At 40.2% G+C, this 21,022-nt stretch overlaps 1 protein-coding gene across 1 annotated transcript; it reads left to right on the top strand.

Moving 5' to 3' along the window:
- Positions 1 to 905: 905 nt before the first annotated feature.
- LOC124254769 (putative ferric-chelate reductase 1 homolog) lies at positions 906 to 19,542 on the top strand. The gene is made up of 15 exons (XM_046688624.1): positions 906 to 1,230; positions 6,545 to 6,663; positions 8,992 to 9,141; positions 9,528 to 9,679; positions 10,072 to 10,163; positions 10,326 to 10,422; positions 10,552 to 10,758; positions 11,838 to 11,933; positions 12,685 to 12,868; positions 14,079 to 14,195; positions 15,499 to 15,614; positions 16,031 to 16,120; positions 17,000 to 17,156; positions 18,040 to 18,189; positions 18,774 to 19,542. The coding sequence occupies exons 2-15, from the start codon at positions 6,597 to 6,599 to the stop codon at positions 18,920 to 18,922; spliced, it is 1,824 nt and encodes a 607-aa protein (XP_046544580.1). The 5' UTR covers positions 906 to 1,230; positions 6,545 to 6,596; the 3' UTR covers positions 18,923 to 19,542.
- Positions 19,543 to 21,022: the final 1,480 nt, after the last annotated feature.

The raw sequence follows: 21,022 nt of genomic DNA, 5'->3' as shown, positions 1-21,022 counted from the left end.
GACGTAATAGCAGTAGTAGTAGTAAGGGTAGTGGTAGTAGTAGTAGTAACAGTAGTAGTAGTAGAAGTAGTCGGGGTAGCAGTTGTAGAGGTAGTCGTAGTAGTAGTAGAAGACGTAATAGCAGTAGTAGTTGTAAAAGTAGTAGTAGTAATAGAAGTAGTAGTAGTAGAAGTAGTCGTAGTAGAAGACGTAATAGCAGCAGCAGTTGTAGTAGTAGTAGTAGTAACAGCAGTAGTAGTAGTAGTCGTAGTCGTAGTCGTAGTAGAAGACGTAATAGCAGTAGTAGTAGTAAGATTGGTAGAAGTAGTAGTAGTAGTAACAGTAGTAGTAGTAGAAGTAGTCAGGGTAGCAGTTGTAGGGGTAGTCGTAGTAGTAGTAGAAGACGTATGTGCAGTAGTAGTTGTTAAAAGTAGTAGTAGTAGTAGTAGTAACAGTAGTCGTAGTCAAATTCGTGCATATTCATGTTCAAGAGTCATGAAACCTGAACAAAAGGAGCGAAGGTTGAACTGGTGCTTACAGCATAGAAATTTAACAGGGACAATGTGATTTTCTCAGATGAAAGATGTAGTTCTATATGTTCTACATAGACTGTTATATGTAACTAGAAAGTATTTTTTGTTAATAACCCTGCCTCAATAAAATATATAATTTATTACTAAGTGATTGTTTGTATTCATTACTGATTAATGGATTAAACCATTACAGACTGAGGTAATCAGTATGCTAAAGTGTGCTTAGTCAACCAGAAATGTTGTTGTTATAAGCTGTGGAAGCTTTGTTATGTGGAAGTTTGGGAGGATACCGCACCAGGAGTGAGATAAGTGACCTCCACTACTAACGTGTCTATCTGATTGACTGATGGGTCACGTGATTCGCGGATGCAGTTGAGCCGCCGTTTTACGCCGAGTCATTGTGGAGAAGGCAATATAAGACGCCGTAAGCAGAGGAGCTTTAATAAACACGAAGTCCGGTTGCACTGAAAAGACAGCTACACCAGGCAAGGCTTTCAGGAATATCCGGCTTGCAACTTCGTAGAAGTGAGTCACGTGTATGGAGTGAGTTCCGTGAAGTTCGGTTGTTGTGTTTGTGGTTTCAGCTACGCAGATGAAGCTTTAATGATCTGATGTCACACACTACGTGAAGATCCCAGCGTTCACCCTCTGCGCTAACAGAGACCGTTGGATTGCTGGGCTATCAAAACATTTAGAGTTAAAGGAGACTACTTTGAAGGTAAGACTGTCTACTCGTCACTTGCTAACATTATTTTTAGCCTGGAATGTAAACATATCAATGCCATTGTAGCCAGTCAGAGGAACGGTGAGGTGAGGTGAAATTTGGTTTAACGTCGTGCTTGAGAATATTTCGCTCATATGACGACGTGCATGCGTGTGTATGTGTGTGTGCGGCTGCTGGTACTAGCCCAGACTTAAGCTGGTTTTATAGTGCTAGCTCACTGAGATACCATGCCGCAGTGAAGCATGAATACCCCACTCAGACACAGTATACTGACTCCGAGCCGACCAGTCCTTTTGTACGCATTAATGCCGAGCGCCACGCAGGGACCAATAAGTAGCATATTTTAACGTCTTTTGGTATGACGCGGCCGGGGATCGAACCCGCGACCTTCCGCTCTCCGGGCGGACGCTCTAACCACTAGAGGAACGGACCACGACGAGGCGGTCTCAGAGGAATGGATTGAACGAGAGTTGGCCCGACTCTGCTTATAGTTAGGTATATTGTACTAGCATATATATCAAGAACTTCAGCAAGACAGAAAAAATCGGACACGCTTGATATGAAGAATATTATCGTCATATAACACCTGGCTTTAGTACTAGCATAAGTAAAGTAATCTTAAATAAAGTAAAGTAAAAAAAACAAATAAAAATAAATATGAATAAACATTAAAGGAAAACAATTCTGCAGGGCCGAGAGTCAATCTAGACTCGCCAAATTATTCTTGACTGGTTTATTCTCGTGGGTCAGGGGTATATATAGCGCCACATTCAACGGCCAGTCTGAACAAGGATGATTATTCACTTCCGCGCGGGAGAAGGTCACAGGTTAACTGAGTTACCACACTTGTTCCGATGTAATAATAATAATAATAATATCACCATTTATATAGCGCCTTTCCACGTGATGTACACCGAGATTGGTAATAGTGAAATATTTGTACTCTGAGGTTGAGATTTTAGTGCATGTAAGAGATGTCAAGATGAATATGCAGAAGGTTATAATATCATTCATTGGCCAGCCCTTCCTTCAGGCGTTATGTCCAACAGTCTAGACGATGTAGCGACACGCATATTAATATCCTTGCAAATTGTCAACCCAACCGAGCTACCTCATAAAAAGAAATGATGAAGACATCCTTGAACATTTTACATGTCATCCGCGTTACACGTGGTCCACTATGTTTTCCTATCTGAACATATCTAAACAAGTGTCTCCTGTTTCACAATTGAACCAATTAATTGGCTATCCGATCACTGGCAACTTAAATTTAACCTAGAACAAGAAGAAAATTTTCCACAAAATAAATATAGAATTAAGCCTTCTCAGAAAGGAATGACTTAATGACAGGATATAATCATTACTACACAAATGTCAAAGGGGTCATGTCGTGTTTGTAATTTGTGTAGCTATTTCTAGTTTAAGTGTGCAAATGTTCCCTAGTTTGTTCTCTGTTAATTTCCCATTGTAGGCCTGTTGTTGAAACTGGTGTTCTATATGACTCTGAGATGTGGAGAATTGACAAGGCTCACTTCAGGCATATTGATACTTTACTCCTCAAGTGAGGTGAGGTGAAATTGGGTTTAACGTCGTGCTTGAGAATATTTCGCTCATATGACGACGTGCATGCGTGTGTATGTGTATGTGCGGCTGCTGGTACTAGCCCAGACTTAAGCTGATTTTATAGTGCTAGCCCAATGAGATACCATGCCGCAGTGAAGCATGAATACCCCACTCAGACACATTATACTGACTCCAAGCCGACCAGTCCTTGTTGTACCCATTAATGCCGAGCGCCAGGCAGGGACCAACAAGTACCATATTTTAACGTCTTTTGGTATGACGCGGCCGGGGATCGAACCCGCGACCTTCCGCACTCCGGGTGGACGCTCTAACCACTACACCACGGAGGCGGTCCACTCCTCAAGTTAAGTTCTGTGAGTTTCGCAACACACCATACCTGGATATACAGGACAGGACTTGGGATGTCCTTCCCCTACTATCTAGTTTCATAGTTTGTAGAATAGTGTCACAGTTTCTACATGGAATGGATAAACAAAACATTGTCTTGTATCTTGTATGTATGTTGTTACTTAGTATATAAATGTACGTTTTACACACGTAAGCCGCTATTGCGTCATTAATTATTTCATTCTAGTTAAATTACGATTACGGCCTAATCCGTCGAATTTGGAACAGTCAGCAGTGCCGATCCGTCGATTCATTCTTGAGTGGTTCTGTGCTAATCGGTCGAATTTTAGACCGAGTTAACACACTGAGAGAGTCTAAGTTCATTTATTAAGAGGTCTAGGCACACAAGTCACAGAAGACCCCATCAGGCCCCAGTAGGGTATGTGCAATAACACATCAACTACTTTATAATGGAAATTCTTTCTAAATCTTAAACCTAATTTTTAAAAAGAAAAATGGTCAATTGAAGATTACCCAACGTCCCATTAAGATAGTTTACCACTGACCGCTTCTATCACAAAATTTATAGCCTTGGGGTCCAAACGTTTGGACCCCGCACCATAAGACAAGGGTTAATGCATCAATTTCAATTTTGTACAAAAGTACAAAAATAAAGAGACTCCAAACATAAATTTAATGCATCAATTTCTCATTGTATCATATGAGTAGGCAAAGATAAGTACAAAAGTACAAACATACAGAGAGTCAAATCTTCCAACACCCCTTGCGTCTTTTTGTTGGTAGGATCCAATGTTGTAATACATATGTAACTAATTAATAGCTAAGATCACAGTGCTCATCCGTCGATTGCCACCCTTTGTCATTTGCATGATAACGACTAGAACCCTGCTGTTTCTTACAGTATCTTATGCAACTTTATTGTCACTGAAAAGTGCCTATCGCGCCTTGGGCTGTTATATTGCAACCACAGCTGGTATACATCGTGCACGTGTCAACATCCGGCTATATGTCGCACACAAAGAAAGACTTATCTAGCTCAAATTCTCAGCACATGTAATAAATTAGACCTTTACAAAGAACATGTGCAACTCGTTTTACCTGCGTGACGCGTGTCACCCAATATGGTTTAAACATATTTGTTTCATGAAAAATACACGAACTGGATTGGTCAACAAGCTCAAAAGAACTTATATGAAGACCGCTCCAGTATACATAGATATATGAAACAATATCATGACAAGGAAAAAAACAACACAAATGATATCAAATGAAAAATAGATGTTATGACATGTAGTCAAAAGACTGAGAACTTGATGGTTAGATACATTTGACATTTGCAGTGGTCATCACTAGTAGTATACTATCATCCCATATGTCTGGGGGACAGTGGGGTAGCCTAGTGGTTAAAGCGTTGGCTTGTCACACCGAAGAACCGGGTTCGCTTTCCCACATGGGTACAATGTGTGAAGTCCAGTTCTGGTGTCCCTCGCCGTGATATTGCTGGGATATTGCTAAAAGCGGCGTAAAATCAAACTCACTCCCTCACCATATGTCGGTACTTCGGGTATATTTGTATACCCTGGTGACATGTATGTGACACGTTCTTTTACAGAAGCACTGGGAAACTCCGAAAATCTCCGCTATATCACGAGCATGTGTTCATTAATCATTAACAGGAAATGATTCACCAAATGCTTTCGAAAGTTCAAGTGTATGTCCCACATGTAGTTCCTGTTACTAACACAGACAAATGCAGTTCGACTGTACACTTAAAAACAAGAAAAATATGAGGCATTGCACTGGAGATGATTTGTGTCACTGATGCTTCAATTGGTTGTGCGCAGTACAGTTGTTTGACATTCTTTGTGTACGAAGAGCATTTTGGACTGTACATCAAAGAAAGGAGACATCAAAGGCAAGAACTGCTGGAATGTGGATAGTTTATTGTCACTTTGAAGCTCTATCCAAATACATAAATATTAAACAGACGAAGCTGTCACTGTTACATTCGTTACGGATTGCAGTATGCTGAAGGCTGCTAATTTATTACAATGCAGGAGCCCCCGGCGAGAATAAGCGAGGAGGGATTTAACTGTATAGGGTGTGTAGTTTGTCTAAATGTTTCTAAATTTTTCTAACGTTAGTTGGCGCAGTGTTGATTTCTCCCCCCATCCTCTCCACCAACACGCCCCCACCCATGCCCGCTCCTACAGTTGTGATAAGTTCCCCCTCCCTGAGTCTCACGTTGTCTTAAATATGCATATAATGAACGCATATATTTATCTAATAACTGTATGATGTCAGACAGACAGACAACGTTTATTCAGTAAAAAGCCACATGCCCACCATACCGTCATTTGCACATGATATATAAAGTTTAGTGCACATGCTGTGTAAGAGGAACATTTCTAATGCGCTGAAGTACATGATACAGAAAAATACTGGCATCTTTATGATACAGTATCATTTGACTGTATGATGTGAATGCTACATGTAACATGAAAGAAGTTATCAACGTAAAGTACGTAGCGAAAGGAGTTGTCAACGTAAAGGGCATAGCGAAAGGCGTTATCGACATGACCTCAGGAGAGGCTTTAAATGACTGACATAATATGTACTCCAAATTTAATCGTATAATCCACATTCAAAAAGCTGTGAATGTACAATGTCGTTTAGAATGTGGAGAGTACTAGAACCTGTACTTTACTGAGAAAGCGTAATCCCAAGAATAACTTTCTCTCTAAATGGCATTATGTATTCAAAATTAACACTTGTGAGACGGGTACAGAAAGTATTGATATAGACTATTTGGTGTATAGGCCGATATTACGAATAAACTTCTGTCTGTCTGTCTGATATAGACTATTTGGTGTGAATGTTTTGAGTCTAGGTGACTTTGCCGTGGTGTACATTTTGGACTAATTTTGATTTTTATTGAAATCGGGAAATGGTCACTTCCCCACAGGACGTCAAATATTTGCTAAGCAGATTTACATGATATTTCAAACGCACTCGTCCATTCCAGGCTACAGGCTAAGATCCTAAGCAAAAATCTTATGGCCACTGAAATTTCATCTGTTAGATATTTTAAATTCCCCCACTACTAACGCTAAATAGCAACAGCAAACCACCACCAGGGCAGCCCATCCGATTCCATCCTTGCCACATAAAACCTTACATTGTTATTAGACGTTATCCTTAAATCTCTCCCTCATCATATTCGGTCTTATTTCAGATTCTCCTTTCTACTAAGAAATTAGCTCTGCACGTAAAGACCAATATACTGAGCGACTTGTTATGCACTAGTTGCATGGAGTTACGTTATCTCCCACATCATTGCCTTCATGAATCAGCACTTATCCTTCTTTATTTACAGGTACGAGGGCAAGGCTTCCCACTGACTACGGTCGTGTCGCTTAAAAGTAAAGATGGCAATGGCAAAGCTGCGAGACTTGTTCCAGTTTCTTTGTCTGTTGTACTGCACCGTTGCTCCAGGTATGTGTAGTTTTCTGATGTTTTTAGCTGCATTCCATTTCTTCGTTAAAAGCGATTGCCTTCTGTGTATGCCAGGTAATCGAATATCCTTCTCCCAAACCGTACCTATAAGATAAGGCAATTGATATTTCTCTGTGAACCAAATGGAAGCGACGCCACAAAGCAGCATGGTACATAGCGATAACCATAGATGTTCATGAACATGTTTTCCCAAAATGTCACATTGTTCCATTTATTATTTAAATTAAATCCACAAAACCATTATCTCTGCTGTAAGCAGAGTGTATTATAGGATTCTGTTTATATAACGAAAATGTGTTTATGGCAAGCGTAACCTGCCCTATTGTCGCACATGTTACAAACACAAATCAACATTCTGGACAAATCAAATACGGGGCTTCACTTGACACACATGTAAACTGACAATACAACCTGAATAAATTCCACAATGATAGGCCCAAGTACATGGAACTGGTTGTCATCAGTAAATTTGTCAGTCTTGCAACTTGCAAACACTTACGTCAGCTATATTTGCATCGATTGGCAAGTGCATCAGTGTGGCCGTTATGCATCTTCACATGTTTATAGGGCGTTGGACAACACCTCTTCATACACACATGCTCATGATATACTCGGAATCGGACAATCGGCATTTGTATATATTTAATAAGTGTATGGAATCTCATCAAAATCAGTTCCTGGTTCTATGATACCGCCAAACAAAGATCTTCAGAATGAAGATCGATCAGGATGATCTTCATCTGATCCGTTTCAGCGTCACTTACTAGACCACGTGACTTTCGGAATGGGTACTCTTGTCAAGTTCACCGTCGACATTTTAAAGTAAAAGATTTAATCCTTAGTCATGGACATAGCCCATACATCCGTGAAGATCCAGGTTAGAATTGGTTATCAGTAACCCATGTTTGTCGTAAGAGGCGACTATGGGGATCGGGTGGTCAGTTTTGCCATTGTCTGAGATTGTCTGGTCCAGACTCGATAATACATATAGATCGCCGTCCTAGAGCAGTGATATTGCTGTGTGCGGCATTTAACAACAGAAAAACGAAGCCAAGTCCTTGGTAAATATTTATAGATCAGTTCCAGCCAAACATTAGACATTCCATTGTGTTTTGTTAAATTTTCATATTTTGAATAGAGATCAGCCAGAATATTACAATGAAAGTACTGGGTTTGAAACTTGTGGTTCTCGCTTGACGGGATATTCCGAGATCTATTTTGTGCGGAACCAGAACAACGACCTGCTTTATGAGACTGATGGAAAGAGTTGTGACCTGTAGGTGTGCGATTCACGTTTGTTTACTTTCAACAGAAACTTTTTGTGGCTGTGTAAAATGGTTTGGTCGCGCTTATTTGCACTTGCATTCCTCGGCTTTAATTGGCATGCCTGCATTCTATTACTAGTACCCTTGTGTGAGTCCGTCTCCAGACAGAGCGAGATGTATTTGTACCGCATCAATTATTATGACATAGAAATTCTTAAACGTACCTTGTAAACATCAGTTGCAAAGAGAATATAATCAGGACATCAAATAAATCGGTCCGAAAAGTCAAATTAACCCCTTCAGATCTGGCACGTGACAAGGGTTACTTTAAGACATGTTTTTAAAATGAAAAGTTCAAGTTTGCTACGAATGTTTTATTCGTTGCTTAACACGTGTAGATGACACAGGGTCATGGACAGCTTTGGAAATCAATCCCGTCTGTATTCTAGATACATGTATATATGCCTGTGAACATGCTGTAGCGCACTATATTAATGGGTGAGTAATATCATTACGGAGGACACCAAAAATGGGCTTTACACATTGTACCCACGTGTGGAATCCAGGTTCCAACAATACCAACAATTCAAAAGGCAGGGGACACTGGGTATGGGCTCCAAACATTATATCAAAAATAAAACCGAACCTAGGTCATCGGAGTGACGAGGGAACGCTTTAGCCACTAGGCTACCTCACCACCCCTGCGCTATGTTAACATTAATAAACTGTCATCTGCGTGTCTGCGTATCTTTTGTTCGTAGCTCATACCTGCGCATGTGTGTACAGTAGAAACCGTTACATTTTGTATTATGGGAGTAATGGGAAAGCCCAGTGGTTAAAGAGTTCCCTCCTCACGCCGAAGACCCAGGTTCGGTTCTATTTCGGATATCATGTTTGGAGCCCATAGCCGGTGTCCCCTGCCTTTGAAATTGTTGGTATATTGCTATAAGGGGTTTAAAGGCACACTCACTGACTGAAGTGTGTAATGGGATGTTTTAAGATGACCTTTGTGATACTGTGTTACAATTATGGTCACTTTCAGCTGCTGGTTACTCACAAGGACCACCTGTCGGTACCTGCCTCACAGTTTTCCCAAAACATGGCCAGGATTTGACGTGGCAATCCTCTGGACCATGTCCCTTCAAGATCAGACTCTCCAGCGAGACATACAGTCCTTTACAAAACATCACGAGTAGGTGATTTCATGAGCAATTGTTTCGGCTCTAGGTTGTATTACCACTTAAGATATATCATTGCATATTGACAATTGGTAATTAAAAATTCATTTTCAAAACAAGTAGAAATTACTTGTTGAACAAAATTAACAATGTAAACGCTTCGAGTGATACAAACATGAAATAATCAATAAAGAACACAGGGACCAATTTTTACTTCTAGACAAACGTACTTTCGACACACCAGTGTTTGCCTGTAAGAAGAGTGAGTTAGTGAGTGAGTTTAGTTTTACGCCGCTTTTAGCTGTATTCCAGTAATATCACGAACCCGGGTCTTCAGCGCCTGTAAGAAGAACGTGTACTGAAGACTGAGAACGTTTTGTAAGTCTTTGCTTGTTTCCAGTTACAATTGACTCCGATGACGGTCAGGAATTTCGTGGAATCCAGATCAGTGCTCACAGAAAGTCCCTTAACAAGGAGGAATTCCAGGGAACTTTCTTGTCCTTTACACCAGAAGACAAGCTCCAGGCATACAACTGTATGGGAGGTCCCCAAGTGAGTACTCTCTTCACTGTGTACTCTGGACAAGTCTTGATACTGTAGATAGCTGAAGACGCAAATGGTGACTGGGGTTAGGAACCTCCAAATTCTGGTGAATCTGCAAAGCAAGCACATACTAGAGTGCACTTAAGCCATGCATTTCTCATTTTGGTGTCAGCTGTTGACATCAACCCGTGGAGATCCGGATTAGAATTGCTCTTCAACAAACTATTCTTATCATGGTATGGTTGGAATTGTGCAATCGGCTCTGCTTAATGCAGAGATTTTTTAGTATTTGGATATATGGCCTTAATAACCTGTATGTTAATCACCGTCTCTTATGTGTCCTACTGCGTTTCACGTTGGCTATATCTAGTTTGACACTCGCCATTACTTATATCTTGTAGAACCAGATAGCCCACAAGAACAACAACACCGTGACTCAAGTTGTGTTGGTGTGGCAGGCACCGGAAATTAACGCCGGGGATATCGTCTTCAAGTGAGTTTCATACTCTGCCACAAAGACGGAAAGTCATTGTTTTGGTTCATGTCAGGTTTTATTGTTTCCTTAACGTGATGCTGATGTATCCCTCCCGAGTCAGCTTGCCTGTTACATTAAGACAATGCATTTTGCGCATAACGTATTTTGTTTGTTTTGCAGAGCGACGTTTGTTAAAGATTTCGTCACGTTTTGGGCTTGGGAGACGAAAGACATTCGAACAGCGGACGAATCCACAGTGGTTCCACCAACAAATCCGGGACTACTACTACTACTACTACTACTACTACTACTACTACTACTACTACTACTACTATGATCTAAAGAAATTTCGAGAACTTTATCGCTCACATCGTCGAATCATCCATGTATTTCGTTCGTCTTTCAGCTGGAAGATCCAAAGCTAGAAATGGACGACATCGATTTTTCTGGATGTGGGTCAGACAGGGGATGTTTCTTGTACCCCAAAATTTGTAGCGGCGCCGACTGTACTGCCGCTATAACTTATCAAAAGAATGATGACTCTTACACGTTTGAAATGATGGCGAAAACGTCTGGTTTCGTCAGCCTCGGGTTTTCCAGTGACACCAAAATGGTACGTCTAAGACAGATAAGCCAGAGTTTACTAATCTCAGAAACGTGTGGTAAGCGTAGTAATATATACCGTTGTGCTACTGTGTGTCATTGTTCCTTACACATATTTCCATTCCAACATGTCCTTTCTGTAATGCAAACGCCAAAATGAATAATCATGACCATCTTTTTCTTGTGTTGAGGAGCGGGAGGGTAGCTTAGTGGGTAAAGTGTTCGCTCGTCACGCTGAAGGCGCGGGATCGATTCCCCACATGGGTACAATGAGTGAAGAACATTTCTGGTGTCCCCCGCCGTGATGTTGCTGGAATATTGCTAAAAGCGGCGTAAAACCATACTCCTTCTGTTTATGTTCTGAATAACCCATCTCACTGGGACTCCTTTTCAATTTAAAAGGATTTGTTAGTTTATATCCAAATTATATATATTTCCAGAGGCTAATCGTTCGCTTACTATTCAGCGTTCTATGAAGACACATGTTGAGCTGTGTTCTAAAATTCGGCTATTGGATTATAATTAATTGCATACGATGCTTTTAAACCTACGTTATGTACTTCGTATGGTTCAACAAAGATTCAGTATGTCAGTTGTCCCATATATGTAAGCTTAATGTACGACTAAAGCACAAGCTGTTTTACATCACCCGTAACGATCCGAATTGGTCCCCAGCAGCCTGTGCCAGGCTTAAGAGGCAACTAAATGGCAAGGCACTTTGGCCTGAATGAATTCTTTCCCGACGGTGTTGGACGTTGCTCTTGAACCCGTGAAGATCCGGGTAAGAATTGGTCTTCAGCAGCCCATGCTTGTCGTAAGAGGCAACTAACGACATTGGGTGGTCAGGCTTGCTGACTTGGTCAACACATGTCACTGTATCCCAGTTGAGTAGATCGATGCTAAGGAAGTTGATTACTGGATCGTCTTGTCCAGACTCGATTATTTACAGATCGCCGCAATGTAGGTGGAGTATTGCTGAGTGTGGTTTTAAACAACAAAGAAAGAAAGAAAGGTTTTATGTACCTGTGGTATTGTCTCAATCAACATCGTCATTCAACTGTGATTTTCATTTCTTTTTCTCACTGTTAGGGTCATGACGTCACTGTCACGTGCACCGCTCGAGACAATAGTGTGACAGTTCAAAATGGCTACAACCCAGAATTCTACAATGAAAGACTTTTTGCGGTAAGTTTAAGAACTGAAAATAATCCCGTCACAGTGACCAGGAGCTACTGGTGAAGACTAAACCAAAGGGCTATTTGATTCATGGCACAGGTTCTGAAACTGTGTGTATCCTGAGCAAGAACACCTGGTTATGAAATTATATCACGTCAATGAAATGGGAAATCAGTCTTGACTATTGTAAGATCAGATTGTATTAATATACAGGACGAACTAGCTTTGAAACGTACATGAGTGAGCCTCTAAAATTCATTGATGACAGATTTCAGGTACAACGGGTAAGCATGTCATGCCCAACACGTCACGTGCGTTTATCCTACCTGTCAGCCGTGAAGATCCGGGTTAGAACTGATCTTCAGTAGCCCATGCTTGTCGTAAGAGGAGACTAACGGGATTGGGTGGTCAAACTCACCGACTTGGTTGACACATGTCATCGTATCCCAATTGCGTAGATCGATGTTAATACTGCTGATCACTGGATTGTCTGGTTCAAATTCGATTATTTACAGACCGCTGCCATATAGCTGGAACTCACTCACTCATTATCTTACCTGTCACAGTTTCCTGACAGAAATACCATATGTATAATTATAATGCTGATTTACAACATAAATTCAGATAAAATAATCTATATTTCAAATTTATATTTACAAACATTACTTCACTAAACAATGTATTTGTATGTACGATTATTGCAATGCAGGGCAGCTTATTGCACATGTATGTATCAACTTGTATCTCGATCATGTTTCAGTACAACCTCACCGATCTGAGGGTTAAGAAGACCACCGATTCTGTGATGTGCCGATTCACCAGACCACGTATTCTCGGTCTACTAATGGGGAATGCACTTAATGACCCCTCTGAAGCGAACATTCACAACTTCGACATGGAGACACAATCGTATATTATGTTGGCTTGGGGGCACCTTCCTTCAGGTAAGACTCGGTTTAGTCACATACGCGATTACTTTGGGAACAGAAGTACCTGTCGTAGAAGTAGGGGTACATTTTGTAGTATACGGGGTGGTAGTAGCTGTAGTAGGAGGGGAGCATGTAGCCCAGTGGTTACAGCGTTCGCTCGTCGCGCCGAAGACACGAGTTCGATTCCGAAATTGGTAAAATGTGAAGCCCATTATATGAAAAGATCACTGAAAACCAGCTACGACACCAGGTTGGTAAGGGTGAAAAGAATAAGCATGTAACATATATATTACAGGCCAGCATCGATGTAAATGAAACAGATCTAATAGGCCACTGTAAGTTTAGCGGAACTGATGGGTCACTATAACATGTAAATGTAGCAGATCTGATAGTCGTGGATGTAAATGTAGCAGATCTAATTGGCCACTATAGCTGTAAATATAGCAGATCTAATTGGTCACAATAGATGTAAACGTAGCAGCTCTGATGGGCCACTATCGATGTAAATGTAGCAGATCTGATTGGTCACAACAGATGTAAATGTAACATATCTGGTGGGCTAGTATCGATGTAAACGTAGCAGATCTGATTGGTCACAATAGATGTAAATGTAGCATATTATATCTATCATATTTGATGGGCCACTATCGGTGTACATTTAGCAGATCTGATAGGCCAGCATCAGTGTAAATGTCACATATCTGGATATCGACCTTTCCCATTTGCAGTTGTTTTGGATGCATTCAAAGCAAGTGAATTGGCAGGTTAAACTCGTAATGGTAATGCATGGGTTTGCATACGAAAAGAATAACATTTTAGTGTTACATATAGCTACACATAGAACGACATGTATAGATGCAGCACCCCGCTTCATGACCTGTGGTATTGTAGAGTATTTAACTATTTAAACCCCAAATGTAAAAATACGACGTGTATTTACGTTTACAATGGATTGCGTGAAAACGATAACGTTTAATTTATGTTCCTGTTTTGCCTTGTGCCATATGCTCACGTGTTATGTTGGTGAAAGCTTGGCTTTCCTTAGCCTGGTCTTATGATAGGCTTCCTGGCAGGGTATCGTTTTCGGTTCCCAATTTGATTGTGATTGTTAAACACATGTTTGTGGTGCCGTTGAAATCGTACAGTTGACACTGTTTTCAACACATTTCTTATGACAATGAACCTGTTTTTATCACTTTTATTCAATGAAGAATATCTATTCCAGGTACTGACATCATGGGAAAGCACAAGGAGATCCCAGCCATGTCCGATGTAATGGTCAACTTTCAGGCTTATGCAACGTATACTGGATCTTCCATGTCTAAAGAGTACCAAGCTCATGGTAAGTTAAGATAAGTTTCACAATAAGGATGAAGGGCCTAGGACCCGACGTTGTTACATCGCCGATGATTGGACCTTCATAGTTACCTGAAACCATGTTTTGTATCAACTACTTGCCAAATACGATTACTATCAGAAACCATTTAGAACAGGATTCAGTGTTATCCTCCCAGACAGGCCTCCTTTTTTCTTTATTTGTTGTTAAACACCACACTCAACAATATTCAGCTGTATGGCGTGCCCAGTGGATGGATATGGTATCATTATGGAGAAAAATGGGATCGTGGTTTGTCGATCAGTATCGTTCCTCTCAAAACTGTTTTCCCCAATCTGGAACGGAATAGAATAAGTTGACGTCTGATTCATTTCGTCATGTTTTATGAAACATCCTATTTTTACTTACGTTACATCACAGCAATGACAGGGGTTCGAATCACTGTTTGGAAGATACTATTTAAAAATAGAAATGGACTTTTACAATCACATATTGTTTTTATGTGTTGTGTGTTACACTCATTACCTAAGATTCTATTGTAAAACAAATTCGAAACGTTGAACAGATTATTGTCATGAGTTCAATTCATGATAAAAAACAGTGAAAATTTGCAATTTCTTAACAAAACTTTACACCAAAACGCAGCTGTTCACATGCACAATATTTCCACATGCTTTTCAGCAATTTGATGCATGATCCTCCTGCTTTTCACCTGCATAAAGTTTGCAGTTGGTTCCCCCAAGTTAGTGGAGAAATCAATCTTCGATGTGATGTAACAACACACACACACACACACACACACACACACACAGACACACATACACACATATATATATATATATATGTGTGTGTGTGTGAGTGTGTGTGAATTGCAGGAGGATCATGCATCAAATTGCTGAAAAGCATGTGGAAATATTGTGCATTTGAACAGCTGCGTTTTAGTGTAAAGTTTTGTTAAGAATTCGCCAATTTTCACTGATTTTTATCATTTATTGAACTCATGACAATACTCTTTTCAACGTTACGAATGTGTTTTACAATACACCAGTTCATGTGTAAACAGTACCTTTAAACAGTATGGACTATTTTGCAAAATTTAGTTTAGAACAGTTGCCTGAAGTAAGTGGCTATATTTACACAAGTGAGTCTAAACATTTGATGGGAAGTATATATGTTAATCATAACATATAAAACCAATATATGATTGCAAAAGTCGAGATTTTTATTTTTAAAAAGTATTGTCCAAACAGTGATTCAAACCCCTATGCCAGCAGTATATAAACGAAATACCGACACAAACGTGTTCCAGGCGCTTTGATGATCGTCGCCTGGATGCTGTTTGCTGGTCTTGCTACTGTCATCGCAAGGCACTACAAGGACTTGTATGAAGACAGCATGTTTTGTGGTACCAAAATATGGTTCCAGGTAAGACAAAACACTTGAAATCCAGCTCATGACATTTAATACATTTAAACATTAGATCTGAATATGGATATGTGTAGGTTATTCCCAAGGCGTGTGGCGTGCGTTCGTGTGTGCATGTGTTCGTGTGATTTGCGATGTTTGCATATTTTCTCTGCCTTCGTTGATCCTTAACATGTACGAAAGAAATATTTGAAAATAAATTTAACATTTGTCAAGTTGTCACTGTTGACGTGTTTAAATATTCAGTTGGCTAAACATCCGTGTGAGCTGCAACATTGTGTTAATACATTCTAATGTTTACATTGATAATGTAAACATTTTACCCGAAGCCAAGTATACTCATGAAAAATGAATCTGTAGGTTTATAAGGTATGTTGAATGGGAGATATCTAATTGATATCCTTGCCTTCTTCCAGCTTCATCGAGCCATTGCTGTCAGCATCCTTGTCATGACTGTCATCAGTTTCATCATCATCTTTGTCAAAGTGGACAAACTCTCTGAGGGTGTAAGCATCAGTCTTTTAACCATTCCAGACAAATTCCAGGACAAACGGAACAGCGACTCGTGATCTCTCCAGGCCATTTCCTCGACTTAATTCGGTCTGAACACAAACGGACACAACTAAGAGAACTTGTGCTCAATTAGCACGTATATTCCCCATATACCATATACATGTATATTGCAGATTCAAATTTAAACATAATTTAAGCTGATATACAGTTTGATTGAATTTGTGTATAGTTTAGATACATGGCAAAACAACATATATATTCTTGGAGGATTCTTGATTTACATGAAGTCAAACGCACATTCTAATTGTTTTTTTAAACTTAGTGATACCTTGGAACTTTGAAAAATGATAGTCTATACAATCTTTCCTACAATTCTTGTACTGCACTGAATCAATTCAGGCGGTCGGTTCAGATGTGTCATATTCGAACTTTGTTGTTTAACACCGCAATCAGCAATATCCCAGCTATATCACGGCGGTCTGTAAATACTAGAGACTGGACCAGACAATCCAGTGATCAACAGCATGAGCACTAATCGATGCAATTGCGATACGATGACATGTGTCAATCAAGTCAGCGAGCCTGACCACCCGATCCCGTTAGTCGCCTCTTACGACAAGCATGGGCTACTTAAGACCTATTCTAACCGGATCTTGATGGGGCTCATGATTATGTATATTCTGATAATGTATATAGCGGATGCCATAATATTCCAGTGTTCCTTTCCAACAGCTATCACCTTTCATAAGTTTCCATCACATGATTTATTATTCTCCTTTGTTTGTAACTTATTTGGACTCGTGGCTTTGCCAAGTTTTTCGTGCTATAGTCTTTGGTAATAATAAAACATGCTTTTTTTCTTTTTCCCCTAGGCTGGAAGGAATCACGCTATCGTCGGGATCGCTGTGGGCGTGGCAGTCTGTTTGCAGATTCTGGGTGGTTTGGTGAGACCCGGCGGCGACTCAAGTATCCGCCCCTTCTTCAACTGGGGACATCGTCTACTGGGACAGGGAGCTCATATCTTGTCAGGTATTTCTTGTAAAAAGATTAGATTCACAATAACTTCGATATTTTAAGCTTCCTGGAAGTTTAGTATCCTTGCGTTGATATCAAATATGTAGCCAGTCTTTGAATGACATTTAGAAGTGATAAACCTAAGGAAGAGAGTTTTATGGACGTAAAATTCTTTAGTGTGAGGAACACTATATTTCGGAACATAGCCTTACTCCTTCATCAGGTGAATGATGAAGGAGTAAGGCCATGGTGAATGATGAAGGAGTAAGGCTATGCTTCGAAAAGTTGTGTCCCTTATAATAAAGAAGTTGACATCCATAGATCTCTTCCTTATGAAATCTGTATTTGAATATGACGTTGGATAATAGGAGGTACAAAAACAAACTGGCCGTAAGAAAACGTCTCCGTCATGGGGATGGGGATGGGGAGAGTGAGTGAGTTATGTTTTACGTCGCACTCAGTAATATTCCAGCTATATGGCGGTGGTCTGTAAATAATCGAGTCTGAATTAGACAATCCAGTGATCCACAGCACGAGTATCGATCTGCGTAATTGATACGATGACATGTGTCAACCAAGTCAGTGAGCCTGACCACCTGATCCCGTTAGTCGCCTCTTACGACAAGCATGGATCACTGAAGATCAATTCTAACCCGGATCTTCACGGATGAGGGGGAAGAGGTGTGTGTATGTGCGTGCGTGTGCGCGTGCGTGCGTGCGTGCGTGTGTGTATGTGTGTTGATTGGTAGTTACCACGTTGGCATTTAAACAAGTGTCGTCAGGATACAGACATGAGGCAATTGGAGTATGCGTGCCAACATTATCATCGGTTTAGTATCAATATCAAATATTGAAATAGGAATGTCTCTTTTTAACGCTGCTCTCTCTCTTCCTACAGCCGTGAATTTCATATTGGCTTTCAACATGGATTACATACCCGACACAATGAAACACTACGGCACCATCGTAGTGGCGGTATGGATCGCTGTGCAGATAGTCTGGGAGCTGGTCTTTGAGTTCTGGTCCTGCAGGAAGAACAAATCTTCCGGTAAATATGCAATAAAACATCTACAATAAGCTCGTTATGCCTTAGGAAGTGTACAACCGATGAATAACAGGTTCATCCATAAAGTTGCATATCTATTTACCCAACAGGCTTCCAATGCCAAAGAGTTATGCGGAAGCGTGTCCACTATTGAATTATACTCGATATATTCGAACGTACCATGATACCAGATTTGCTTCGATGATTTTCTTGAATAGCATGTATTCATTCAGGCCAAGGTTGAGTCACAAAGGTTCAGTGGATTTTGGACCATATTAGATCTAATCCATATGGAAACTTGCACGCTGTCTTTATACACGTTTTCATGAAACGCCTATACCTCCAGCCCATGTTGTACAAGGCGCAAAACGGGCCACAGTGTGCCTTTGTAATGGAGAGCCATAACCTAGGCTTGCCTTGACAAATCGTCTCTCTTGAACACAGATCAATGAGTCAAATGATCAGCATAACTATTGTAGACATACAATATTAGCTATTATAGGACCATCGCTAGTTGATATTTAGGATTGCCAACGAATTAGCTTTTACGTGGTGGAAGGTAATAATATCTTGCGTGTTTATTCCAGGGAGTGAAAACATTACTGACCCGAAAGGTATGAGTATTCAAGACACAAAACGCCAACCGTCGAAGGTGAACATCTTCATGCTGGCGTTGTACATCCTGACCCTTGTCGTCTTCGCTGTGGCCGCTCTCTGTGGAATATTTATTTTCTAACCTACATGTCCTATACATACCAGTTTTATACCTCAAATTCTCATACAGGATGAAGGGTAGTATAGTGGACAGTGCGATCAATGGTCATGCTGGAGATCGCCCTTTGGTATCTCCAAGTGTACGGTGAAGCAAATTCTGATGGTGAACGCCGTCCACGCTCCACCCACTCCATACTGATATCATAACAGGTAGAATTTTGAAAACATATATCTTGTGTAGATAGTAAAACTATCTACACATATGTACATGTAAACAGATAGTGTCTGTGTTCGTTCACACAGGTTTCCAAAATTGCATTGATGGACCTGTTCTTAAACTTTGGTAAATATATTTTTGGATTAAAATACAATTCACTGATATCTTCTGTGAGCATAATCACAGTCTGAATTACAAAGGCATCTATGAGACAGATTCGTATTGGTGTGGTACATGATAAAATCATTATTCCACCATACACGACTACATTATCGTGTTGTTGACTGTGCATACAGCCCAAGACATCTCATGGCCACATGAATGTATATTTCTCTTGTAAATCATTATGGTGAATTGGCAATGATAAAATAGTGAAATCATACTGCAACGTTTTAAATACTTGAAATAAAATATATCGAACGCAATGAAGGTGTCACTGTTTTAATTATTGCAATCATTCACATCGCTGTATGACTCACTCACTTTGTCCATAGCGAGGAAATACACTGTGAAAGATAATTCATTTACCTGCTATTGAGTTACTTTCCAGATACATTAGCCAACGTATAGAGTGTAGTCCCAGAGATAAAGCTATCTTTTCTTAAATAAGGTGGTACACCAACACCAGAGAGTGCTGGAAAGTATGGTGCAGTGTTAATACCAAATTGTAGCCTGGGACATAGAGCTGAGGTAATTTAGACTTTGCTCAACCATTCTATCATTTTAGTCTAGACTCCCTTGCCGTCGAGGAAAATCAAATCACAACAACTGATTAGGTTTTACACATATTTTTTACCGTATCCCACCGTAAATCTCTGGAATGTCTGGTGCAGTCTAGACTATTTACAATCCGTCGCCATAGCATGAATATAAGAGAAGAGCGTAGCTCGGTAAAGTTATTGAACTATGATGTTTCGGCCCTTACCGTTGCGTGTAACGCAAGTGAAATTAGGACATTTGTAACTAAATGAAGAATAAGAATACGTCTACCCACACCGGCAAATGTGTCATGCTATATCAGTTTGAATTTGGATAGACCATTATTTCGACGTTGCCAGATGCGACCACGCCTATCCTGGAAAGAATAGAGTCGTAGCTTATCTGAAAACATCACACGTGGCCAGTGACATATATCCAGGTTTTGTCACACGCTATATATACGCAATACGACAAATTTGGAATATAATCGACCATTTCCACGATGTAACGACGTCAATCAACATGGCTGGTTAGAGATTCCTTGTAAAGGCCAAATATGGTGAAGCATCGCGCCTGATGCTGAGAAGCAACGTGGCATATATGGTACACTCCTGTCATTTTTACCATGGGAATTCTGGAATGGCTTAACAAGGCCTTTGAGGGTGAAACCATACTTGACAATATAGTTTTTACTAAGAAAATAACCTGTCACACAATCATAGTGAACCCTAAATAACCGGGACGGAAATCCTAGAATTCGCTGTGCATTCGTCCCGATCAACAAAGTTCAGCTTTAACTTACAATGGGCTCATGGCTATGTACACATGGACACATTCATTCATTCATTCATTCATTTATATGTACCAGGTTCATCGTACATATCGAAAGTGTTTCTAGGCAATAAAGAAGCCGATATGGAAGATAGAGCTCGGTATTGTATGCCATGCATTAATTATTTATTGCACAGCGACAAAATAGAAGCAATCCGCCAGGTAGTCAAGACCATTTTCCACAAGTGTAAATATCGCGTTTAATGGCCTAGTATAATATGTCCGAGTCAGTTAACTAAAGAGAGAATCAATCGGCGAAGTCATGTCCGATGCATACACACATACATACATACATACATACATACATACATACATACATACATACATACATACATATCATACATACAATATCATGAAGATCACTGTCGATATTTG

This window comes from Haliotis rubra, unplaced genomic scaffold (assembly GCF_003918875.1).
Source record: "Haliotis rubra isolate DU_JTF1 unplaced genomic scaffold, ASM391887v1 Scf581, whole genome shotgun sequence".
Classification (NCBI taxonomy): domain Eukaryota; kingdom Metazoa; phylum Mollusca; class Gastropoda; order Lepetellida; family Haliotidae; genus Haliotis; species Haliotis rubra.
This window is presented reverse-complemented; position numbering and strand designations above follow the sequence as displayed.

Excerpts from the sequence above, each read along its gene's own strand:
- LOC124254769 (XM_046688624.1), top strand. The coding sequence starts at position 6,597 with ATGGCAATGGCAAAGCTGCGAGACTTGTTCCAGTTTCTTTGTCTGTTG. Across the intron at positions 10,164-10,325 it reads GCCGGGGATATCGTCTTCAA|AGCGACGTTTGTTAAAGATT; the intron begins GTGAGTTTCATA and ends TTTGTTTTGCAG. Across the intron at positions 10,759-11,837 it reads TTTCCAGTGACACCAAAATG|GGTCATGACGTCACTGTCAC; the intron begins GTACGTCTAAGA and ends TCTCACTGTTAG.